The 10,799-nt window shown below is 57.2% G+C and overlaps 2 protein-coding genes across 3 annotated transcripts; both read left to right on the top strand.

Annotated features, from left to right (window-relative positions):
* Nucleotides 1–1,866: 1,866 nt before the first annotated feature.
* Prr35 (proline rich 35) lies at nt 1,867–7,501 on the top strand. 2 transcript variants are annotated; one of them, XM_031352234.1, is made up of 3 exons: nt 1,867–2,618; nt 5,262–6,370; nt 6,641–7,501. In XM_031352234.1, exons 2-3 carry the CDS (start codon nt 5,301–5,303, stop codon nt 7,284–7,286), a joined length of 1,716 nt encoding a protein of 571 aa, XP_031208094.1. In that variant the 5' UTR covers nt 1,867–2,618; nt 5,262–5,300; the 3' UTR covers nt 7,287–7,501. The 2 variants fall into 2 exon arrangements, with proteins under 2 accessions (XP_031208094.1, XP_031208095.1); XM_031352235.1 differs by having other exon boundaries at nt 2,563–2,618; nt 6,809–7,501.
* Nucleotides 7,502–9,657: 2,156 nt separating this feature from the next.
* On the top strand, nt 9,658–10,797 carry Nhlrc4 (NHL repeat containing 4). Its single transcript, XM_031352529.1, has one exon. It carries the CDS (start codon nt 9,926–9,928, stop codon nt 10,334–10,336), a length of 411 nt encoding a protein of 136 aa, XP_031208389.1. The 5' UTR covers nt 9,658–9,925; the 3' UTR covers nt 10,337–10,797.
* Nucleotides 10,798–10,799: the final 2 nt, after the last annotated feature.

The raw sequence follows: 10,799 nt of genomic DNA, 5'->3' as shown, positions 1-10,799 counted from the left end.
CCTACCTGTCTTGCCGAGGGCTGCAACACTGAGGGAATGAGACAGTGCCGAGTCCAGGATCTTCTCTTCGTCCAGCTCACAAACCCCCAGCTCACACAGGGCCAATGCTAATGGAGGTGACAGGCAGGTAGCCATAGGCAGATCAAGCAGAGAAAGTTAATGACTGAAATAAGTAACCCTCCAGCTGAGGGCAAAGGCAAGGCCCACACCAAGAAAGAGCACCAGGCTCCTGTCCTAGTGAAGGGCCATTGTTAGAGCCAGGTGTGGCCTAAGACTAGGGGTGCTCTCTACTCTTGAGCAGAGAGGGCTGCTGCTTAGGGAGTATGGTCAGGGTCTTAGGTTCAGACTGACACCCAAACACAAAGCTATGGGACCTCAGCCACTCATCAGGAAGTGGGGCATCTCCTAGAGCTTGCTTATGGTCCCCAACTCCCAAAGGGTTGGGTAGAAGCCCCAAGAAGAGGCATCATCTGAGGGAGGAGAGGAAAGGGCAATTGTGAACGGCTGTATGTGCTGTGGATGCGTGTGTGCCCTTTAGGCAGAAGGGGGGAGGCTGTCAGGCATACCAAGCTCTCCAGACCTCCATGAGCAAGCCCAGGAGTCTAGGAAGCACAAAAATATGTCCCGGGAAAGGATACCTTGGGGTTGTTTTGGGGTTTTTGTTTTTGTTTTCATTTTGATTTGTTTTTGATTCAGCCTCTTCCTCTCCTCTCACCCAAATTTCTAAAAAGGGCTGTAAAAGGTAGTACTGCTGGGCATGTGGGCCCCTCCACTTCCGCCCTGCTTTTCTCATTCTGGACATCACCACGCTCTATCTGTCTCCCTTCGCTGAGGCTCCATGGAGCTGGCCTAGGCAGTGATCATCCCTAGAGCTGTCTACCTCATAAGTGAGATGCCACATGGCATACCTCTTGGTTTCTTCCACAGACCACAGGCTCAGTCACCTGAGCTACACCAGGCTTTACTCCCTGGATGCCAGCCTCTTCTGGACAGCGGCCACATCCTCCAGCCTGCACCTATTGTCAGACAGGATATTCCCTAATTCCCAGAAAGAGGATGGCTAGAGAGTACAGAGCTGTCCTTGAGTACAAAAGGGGCCCATGTCTAATGTCCCCACTTTCCTTGTCTCAGAGTGACCTGACTCTGCCTTCATCTCTAGTTAGTACCCATGAGGAGCTGGTCTTCTGGCCCTAGGACTACTGGCACAGTGGCCATTCAAGCTGTCTCCTGGCCCCAGGCCACCTGCATGGTCAGCTGGTTAGCTGGGCCAGGCAGGCAGAAAGGAGCATGCTGTACAATCCATAAGACCACTTCTAGCTCTGGATGTCCCTCAGTTGGAAGTGGGCATGGAGTGAGGTGAGGCATGGAGACAGAAGGAAACTAGACTGGAGAGGCCCTGCTCCTTGACCAGTAGTAGCCTTTGAACGTTGGCCAACAGCTGAGCCCTGGCCATTATGTCTGCCCCACAGACATGGGACCAGAAGTACTGAATGGTTGAACCCTATGACTGTCTCGTGTACCAACCCAGAATCACTAGAGAGGTTTCACTTCTTCCACAAATCTCACCCGGGAAAATCCTAGGAACCAGTAGTGAACCTGGAAGAGCCTTAGGTTTCCAAGAGTCTTTGGACTTCTGCCTCCACAGGGCAAGCCTGGGGGCAACAATCACTCTTCTGTGCTTGAAAAAGCGTATGGCACACCTCTGGGCTAAGGCATCTTCCCCAGTCACAGCTGACTCCAGAGACACAGAGACAGCGAAAGACAGACAGGCACACATAGGCAGAGCAGGAAGGAGGGAGAGAGAGGAGGGAGAGGGAGAGAGATTATCTGTCTCTACCCATGCCATGCCCACATGCATCCCTGGAACTCACCAGTTAGGCAAATTTCCCTGGGACCTGGCTAGAAGTGTGAGCCCAGATTTTAAGTTTTGGCAACCCAGGAACAGTTCTGGCCATGAAGGCATTACAGGGAAGAGAGTTCCAGCATTCACTGTGTGCTCAGCATTCCAAACCCTCCTGGGTCCTTTGTCATCCCATAACCCTTCCAGGAGAAGCCACCTGTGGGGATTTGGCCCTTCGGATAGTTGGCACTGGCACTGGATCTCCTGAAGCAAGGAGGAACCTCCTAGGAAGTAGAGAGTGAGGGGACCGACAGGGAGTGGCAGGATGTATCCAGGTGTCAGTGCATGGTGACCATCAGCGGGTAGAGCAAGGGGTGGGGAGACACCTCCTGTTTGGAGTAAAGGAACTGCACAGGCTCTCTGGCTTGCCCAGTGGAAGCTGGCAAGGAGATACAGACTCCGTCGCCTGAGCTCTGGGCTTTGGCCTCTCCTAGTCCCTGTCCTAGGGTTCAACCCCGAGGCCCTGATTTGGGTGGGCAGGCGGCTGTCAGGGGCCAGAGCCCTGACTGATGCGTGCTGACGCCCCCCTCTTGCCGCTGCGGGGACCCGGGAGACTTGGCTGCCTCTGCGCACCCCCGCGGCAGCCTGCAGGCGTCGGGGGCGGGGACGGTGCCAGGCGCCCCTCACTCGGCCCCCGCACCTGCGCGCCACTCCGAGCTCTTGCGGCACTGTGGCGGGTCCGGCCTCGCTCCCTCCAGGAGTCGTCCCAGCGCGTCCGGTGAGTGCGCAGGGCTGTGTGCTAGGAGGTGGGAGCCGTCAGTCGCTGAGGCTGTCCCGCCTCCCGCGCCCAGCCCGGTCGGAGGTCGCTGCGTTTGGAAGCTCGCGCCGTGGCGCACGCGCTTCTCTGCCAACTTTGGTGGGCGCTTGCGAGTCGGCGTCGGGGAACGCGGGAGGCGGCGGCGGCATTGGGTCTACCTCTTCTAGCTCTGGACCTCAGTTACCCCGTGGTGTTCGCAAGTAGGAAGTTTGACCCTTTGCCTGGCGCATACTTGGCAGACGCCGTAGGCTCGGTTCAGCGGACGCGGTAAGGTGGGCGGGCGGGCGGCACTTCCCGCGAAGTTGGGGCTCCGGCTCTGGACGGAATGCTTGGAAAGGGCTGCTTGTGATCCCAGCACCGTGAGGGTTCGTCAGGAAGGTGCCCGCAGCGGGGAGGCAAAAGAAAGGTGTTGGGGTCCCAGGTGTCCACCTCAGCTCCTGCACCCATCCCTGTAGGACATTGAGTCCCAAGAGGGTCAACGGATGGGTAGGCTGGCCCTTCCAGCTATTAGTTTTCCAGAGCAGGCACTCAGCCAGGGAGCCCATGCCAGGTCATTAGTTGGGGCTGGGGCTGGGCAAGATGAGTGTGCCTTTGTGTATGCGTGGCTAGTGTAGGGATGTGCCCTGTGGTGAACCAGTGCCCAGCATCCTCTGGGTCTTGGAGAGGTCAGCACCTCGGGTACCTGGTCTGGAGGGAAGCGCAGGAGGAGCCCCAACCCCTGGATCCAAGTCTCCAGGAGGACCCCCTAGTCTAGGCTGGGAGGTGGGTTTAAGCGGTATCACCAATCCGCACAGCTGTGTGGCTCCCAGGGCTGGGTGATCGATGGCCCCTGCACAGACGCCTCTGTCGCCTGAGCACACATGCCTATCTGTCATCACATCTTGCAGGGGGCTGGGGGGTGGCGAGGAGGCGGGGGCGGGATGCAGGCAGAAGAGACTGCCTGTATACATGCCAAGTCCAGGCTGGGTCTACAACCCCCCAGGGGGCCCCTGACCCTTTCCTGAGCCAACATCCCCCTCCCAACCTTGGAGTCTCCCTCAGTCTATGTTTTCTCAGCCATCTCTAGAGCCCAGGCTGGTCATGTGAACTCGCTGTGTGATTCCCAGCCTTTTTGCATGCTGTGCTTTTCACGCATCTAGCTGCCTACCTAAGGGGTGCCCACACGATCTTAGGTGGGACTAAAGGTGAATATCTATCATGGGCAAAGTGTAATGGCCATCATGCAAGAGAGCTGAGTTCAGCAACCACCTTCCACTCCAATCCCTGCTGCTCAAATCATGCAGCACATGTGTGTCTGCATCCATGATGAGTTTATGACCATGTGTGAGTCGCAGCCATGTCTTCATGTGTTTTCGGGCATAGTCTCTGTAATGTAGGTATGCTCTCGTGAAGAGGTAGTGGGGGGTGGTATGGATGTGTGTGCCCTTCATGGCACACCCTGTGCCTGGTTAGCTCAACCATGCAGGAGCTGTTCCTCTAGGCACAGAACAAGGATTCCTTGGGAATCTTGCACGCTTGTATGCACACACCCAAAGCTTATGTGCACACGCACCATGCACAAGCACAAGTGCTGGGGTAGTGGACAGCCCAGGTGGTGGTCCAGATGGAGGGGAGAGAGAAGCTTCTAAGCCAGTGTGCTGGACGTGAGGAGAAGAGGGTCTTGGCTGAGCGCGGTCACTGCAGGCTCAGTCACTGACCTGCCTGAAGCCACCCAGATGGAGCTGGGTTGAGCAGGTGGCTGTGCCATGGGGCCATGCTGTGACATCCACTCCCCCAGCCTGGGTTTGCCTCATGTGTGGCTGGACCCCTTAAGAGACCTCCAGTGCGCACTCGACACTTCACTAGCCAGCTCGGGTTTCACACATGCCCTCTCACACACATTTGCACACACATAGTGTTAGTCAGATCTCAAAGTTTCTGTTGGCTTCTAATCTTGGTGATTTGCTTCAGTTTCTGGTAGGGGCAGGTGGCTCAACCAAGGAAGTGTTTCTAGAGGGCCGTCAGACTGGTGGCTCTGGCTCTCATTCCCTTACCAAATGCTCTGTGGGTACTGCCTGGTGCAAAAAGCAGAGACTAAATGGAGACCAGTTATCCCAGAAACTGGCCTGCAGGGCCAGCTGGGCCCCAGCAGTGGGGATTTATACAGGGTCACTTGGTAAATAAAATGCATCCAGTTAAACTTAATTTCAGATAAACTATATTTTCTCAGCAACGACCTCTAGGTCCTCCTGAGACTGTCTTTACGGTGCGGTGCAAGCTTATCTCTGCCTGCCTGGATCTGAATGCCTAGGTGCCTCTGTTTTCTTTTCCTTCCCCCTCCCTCCCCCCTTTTTTCCCTTTTCTTTTTACAGAATCTCACTGTGTAGCTCTGGATGGCCTGGATCTCACAGCCATCCCCCTGCCTCAGCTTCCCAAATTATGAGATTACAGGCGAGTGCTACCACATCCCCTCCCAAAAGAAAGGTCTGCAGAAAACAGGTCAGAGACCTTGAGGCAAGGTGAACTGGGGCTTAGTGGGTTCTGATGCAGGGACCCCCAGCGAAGAAGAGCAGAGAGAGTGCCAAGGTCTGGTGTGAATCGGGTCCTTGTCTTTCCTCTCTGCAGGTGGCCATGGTGCCTGGGCTTGCCTGCTAGCAGGCTGCCATGTCTCGAGAGGCAGATTCATGCCGAGTGGGCACTGGGACCAGGGCGCGGTCACGGAAGCCCAAGAAGCCGCACTACATCCCACGGCCCTGGGGCAAACCCTACAACTATAAGTGCTTCCAGTGCCCCTTCACCTGCCTGGAGAAGTCACATCTTTATAACCATATGAAGTACAGCCTCTGCAAAGACTCCCTCTCTCTACTGTTAGACTCCCCTGACTGGGCGTGCCACCGTGCGCCCCCCTCACCCAGGCCTCGGGTGCCCACCCCCAACTGCTCCACAGACTTCTCAGACCCTAGTAGCAAGCCAACCGAGCCAGATCTCATTGTCACCGACAGCTTTTCCCAGCGTCGTTGTGGCAGGGGCCCCAAGCCTGGACCAGAGGAGTCACCAGGGTCACTGCCCCCTCTGGCTAGATCCATCCGGAAGGGTCCAGACACCAGTGGCCTTTTGGGAGAGTCATGGAAGCCAGGACTGAGTGGTGGCATGCTGGGTGGGGCCTTGGGGACTCTAGCGTCAACTGCAGGCTCTGAGAGTAGTGTCCCCTGCTACCCACCACCTGCCCAGGGTGAGTTCCCTGAAGCCCAGAGCCTTCACTTATCATTGCTGGGTGTCAACTACCCTCTTGGCCCAGGCCTCTTCTCCTATCTGGGGCCCTCACTGGCTGCTGCTGCAGCCCACATGCCCTTCCTGGCCTCAGCAAGCCCCTTGCTGCCCCCCACAGCCTTCCCAGCCCCACAGACACCCGAGCGTCCAGGCCTGGCCCCCCGCCTGTACTACCCGCTGCTACTAGAGCACAACCTAGGACAATCAACAGGCAGGGTTGCCCCTGCCAAGTCCTCTGTGCCTCTCAAGGGGCCTCCCGGGGCTCTGGCTGCTCCTGGGCTGCTGAAGGTGCCTGTGCCAGGGCCCGGGGGACCCTGGCCTCATGGCACTTCCAGAGACCCAGGCCATGAAGGAGATCTGGGAAGAATGACTCAGAGCAACCCACAGAAGAGACTGCCCACAGGCAACGTGCCTGAGCTCCCAAAGGCCCCCTTGAACCTGGCAAAATTTGGCTGTCAGAGCAGGTGGGTATCAGGAGCTTTGGGTCCTAGCATGGGGGTGTCAGGGGTGGGCTGGGTGGGAGGTTAGGCCATCTTCACCTAACTCACTAGGAGTAGAGACTTCAGGCAGAGGAACCTGATACCAGATAGTCCTTTTTTTCTTCTATGTCCCGTTCTAGACTGGAGCCTCTTATTTTCCCTGGGGTATGGGTGACACTGAGCAGAAGACACAAGCTGGGGCTAGGGGGACATCAAAGGAGAAGGATAGCCTTCTGACTGGCTTCTACTTCTCAGCCTGCCAGCAGCCTCCTCCCTCATACTCTGGCCTGAGGACAAGGAGCCAGGTGACCCTGAGGCCCCGGGTCCTGAGGTCCACCTTCTACAGCATCCACAAGGCCAAGTGCTAGGAAGTTCAGTCCCAGTGGGAGAGGACCTGACCCAGGCCTTTGGTGACTATGCCAGGGTGGAGCAGTGCTTGGGGCAGCTAGCACCAGCTGGGGGTCTAGCCCCCAGACCTCTTCGGGAGCAGCTTGGCAAGATTCGCAGGGAGCTGTTCACCATCCACCAGGCGCTGGCCCGGGCAGCTCGTCCACTGGACACACCCTTGGACCTCTCAGTGAAGCGGGTGCCGATCAAGGGAACCGAGGCACCTGCAGAGTCCTGGGGGCTGCATGATCCAAGCCCCATGCTGGCCAGGGGGACCTCGGAGCCCTCCAGCATACTAGGCCCTGTACTTGAGCCTTTCTCGAGCCACACCACCAAGTGTGAGGCCGACTCCAGTGTCCCTCCTCCTGTCCTCCCCCTCCAGGCCCCTGAGGACCCAGTAATTCCTGGTAATGGCTGGGGTAATCGTCTTGGAGCTGGCAGTTCCCAGACCCCTAAAGATACCCCGAGTTTGCAGATCCTCCCAAGTGCTGACATCTGTTCACAGCCACCATAGAGTATGGGTTCCTCTCCCTGATCTGGACCCCATTGTCTGAGCCTGTCCAGTGTCAGTGTGCATGTGTTCTGAACGGATACCCCCTCCCCGCCCAGACTTCCCCCCACCAGCCCGTGGTAGAGACTTACCTATGCGCTCACATGGACATAGCAAGGTCATGACTTATTTATTGAACAGAGCTGTGGACATTAAAATAGAAGCCACCTTCAAACACCCCTACTTGATCTACTTGGGTCTCTTTCCTTTTCTGTCCCTGTATAAGCACCTGGCTCCCTCAAGGAAATGTCCCTAGTCTGAGTATCCCAGTGAGCACGTGTCCTGGACACCATGCTGGAGTTCACCCGTGGCCTCAAAAATCCTTATTGTGGACTTGGTTCTTCCAAAGAGTCTGGGGTTAAGGGGTGGCCTGTGTATACTCAATTAGGGAACTCAGGGAAGAGTGGCAGAGAGGCAGATATGACAGGATGACCTGACCTGTTTCAGCTCACTGGGGATGGGCAAGGACCCTGCAAGTCCTTGGGCCTGAGTCCATCCAAGCAGCCTAATGCCAGCTTTGCCCGTGGTGGCCGAAGCCTCCTGCCTTCTATGGCTCCAGGCTGCTCACCCCGTGTGGCCTTCCTGGGCCCCCCGCCAGCCCCTGCAGCCACGATAGGCATCGGTGGCCTTCACAGCTCACTGCTTCCTTCCCAGTACAGCCCTGCTTGGCCCTCCATAGGCCAGGGTGGGAGACAACCAGGGAGGGCTGCTGGGGCCCCCCAGCCATAGCAAATCACTCTCCTCCCTGGGGAGCTGGGCTGTAGCCCACCCAGGAATGCCCTGAAGTACAAGCTGCCCTCAGAGGAGGCACTGTTCTCACTGTGGCTGGACTGGCCAGGCTGGGGCCAGTCCGAACAGGACCTTCAGCTGCCCCATTAACCACTTACCTGGTGATAGCATCAGGAAGCCACCCCACTGTGAGGCATTGCAGTTGCAGGTGGTGGTGGGGCTAGAGTTCTGGCTGGCCAGCCCTGGGTGCTGTGGGGCCGCAGGCCAAGGCTGACAGAAGCTAGCTGGGCACCATTGATCTGGAGGTTTTCTGGGGAACTGCTGAGGGCAGAGCCAGGAGCCCAATGAACGTCAGGTCTTAAATCTGAGGCACCTTTCTCTCAGCACCCCTATGTGCTGACCACTCTGCTTTCTGATCCTGGGAGTCAGCAGCATCACCAGACTCACACCAGCTTGACATCTTGGTGGAGCTGGCAAGGGGTTGACCAAAGTGTGGTCCTGACACAAATGTCCTGCCTGGAGGGGTGGCCTATAATTGTAGAGGACTGGGGGCCTCCTAGAATAGTCCGATGGAGCTATGGAGGGGCAGTAGAAAGTGTTCCAGGTGAGGCCCATGGGAAGACCCATGACAGAAGGTGCAGGCCTGGAGGCTGGGGACTCAGCCCAAACAGCTCAACCTGTCCCTGCAGGAAACTTGTCTGGTGACTCCTCCCCTAGCCGTCCTCCCCATCCCCTCTAACCCCGCCTCCTACACACACACTCAGGCTGTCTCCAACAACAGAGGGCTGACCTAAAGCCCTGAGGCCAGTTAGCCCTGGGTAAGAAGTACTTTGATCTCTGTAGAAGGGGCGAGGGGCTAGTGGAGAGCCCTGGGAGGTTGAGGTTTAAATGTCTCCCTGACTAAAGCAGAGGGGCTGTGTGGTGGTGGTGGTGGTGGTGGTGGTGGTGAACTAACAGGAGCTTAGGCCATTGCTATGAAGGAGTCACCCCAGGGCTGGGAAATGCTGCTTATCTGCCTCCCCTCCTCCCCAAGCCAGGACACAGCTATGCACATGATTTGAGCCTTTAGAGCTAAACCTTTGCCCCTCTCGAGTGAGTGCATGGTGTCTCCCAGACCACTGCTGCAGACACCTAGACACCTGTGTGGTTGCTGTGCTTGCGAACCAGGTGAGCGCTCAGAACTAGGAGGAATTGAACACAAATACAGCTCAGCCTTACCCCCCCCCCCACACCTCCCACCTCACCTCAGCTCTTCGTCCACAATGGGAGGGTACTAGCACCCATGCGCCACCATCTGCACACAGGGATGTTCCAACTCTTTTGCAGCTGCAGAGAACCTGAGACCGTGACTGCTTGCTGCCCTTGGCCTCCCATCTGTCCTGACTCCTTGACCTCCTGGGCCACCCCTACCCCCAGCCAACTACTCCCGAGGGCCTGATCTCAGGCTGGACCAACTTAGAGATGCCAGTTGCTCTTGGCAGCCACGGCTGCTGGGACAAATCCTGGTACCAGCAGGGGCTGCAGGGAGCCCCCGAGGCCTGCACTGCTCCCCAGATGGCCTGCTCTTCTTGACGGCTGGTGCTGCCTCCTGTGTTCATGTGCTGGATCTCGAGGGACGCTCCATTTGTCAACTACCCTGCCGCATTCCTAGAACTGGAGCCTTTGTTCCAGAGGATGTGGCCGTGACAGCTGCAGGGCTTGTGGTGGTCAGTGACCTCATCCACGGGGCTGTGTATGCTCTGCAGTACACTTCCCGGGAACCCCAGGGCCGCTGGGTGACTGTAGGCACATTCCTGTCCCCCCGAGGGCTGGCTGTAGATGCTCTTGGCCACTTCCTGGTGACAGACTACTTGCCTGGAACTGTGCACAGCTTCATGTTAGGGCCAACCTGGGAGCCCCTTGCTCCAACCTCCATGCTAGGTCTGGAGGGCCCTTGTTGGGTAGGTCCAGGGCCTGATGGGGGCCTTGCTGTGAGTGAAGAGTTTGGGGATGTACAACTGTTTGGCAGTGCCTACCAGTCTCTGGGATCCCTAGGAACCCTGACTGGGCATAACTTTGGCCATCCAGCAGGTGTGTGCTCTGATGCAGAGGGTAGCATTATTGTGGCTGATGAGCAGAGGCACCAAGTGACTCTGTTTCCCCGGGTTGGGCCACCCATCTGCTTGCAGTTGGAGGGACTAAAGAGACCCTTGGGTATGGCCTGTGCACCCCAAGGACAACTAGTGGTGGCAGATGCAGGGGACAACTGCATCAAGGTATACCAGTATCTGAGGGAGATGGCCTGAGGGTAGGCTCTGGGGAAAATAGCCCCTTGCTATGACTGGCTGGGCCTGAGTTCTTTGTCCTGTCATGGAAGGTTGTTAGGCTCCTTGGGGCCTGCTGAGCCTTCTTCCTGACACCTGGTCTAAGCTGGCCTTGTGATTTCCTCTTGGCAAGTGCTCCTGTCTACACAGAAACCATGAATCACCATCTTTGGATGAGTTTCTAAACTGGGCCATCTCCATTTCCCCATTCAGTATGCCCATAGCTTTTCATGCCCCCAAAACCCAAGGGCTACTCAGTCCCTGGCTCTGCTAGCTTGGGTCTCAGGAGGCCTGAGCTTTGAGGTGACACTTAAAGTTATAGATCCTGGGTGCTGAGGCTGTCTGCCAGCAGATAGCTAGGCAAGATCTCCTGCCAGGTGCCCCAACCCCTACATCCTAATCAGAGGCAGGCAGGCAGGAGGGTGTGGCTAGGCTGGGCTGGGCA

This window comes from Mastomys coucha, unplaced genomic scaffold (genome assembly GCF_008632895.1).
Source record: "Mastomys coucha isolate ucsf_1 unplaced genomic scaffold, UCSF_Mcou_1 pScaffold5, whole genome shotgun sequence".
In the NCBI taxonomy this organism is placed as follows: Eukaryota; Metazoa; Chordata; class Mammalia; order Rodentia; family Muridae; genus Mastomys; species Mastomys coucha.
This window is presented reverse-complemented; position numbering and strand designations above follow the sequence as displayed.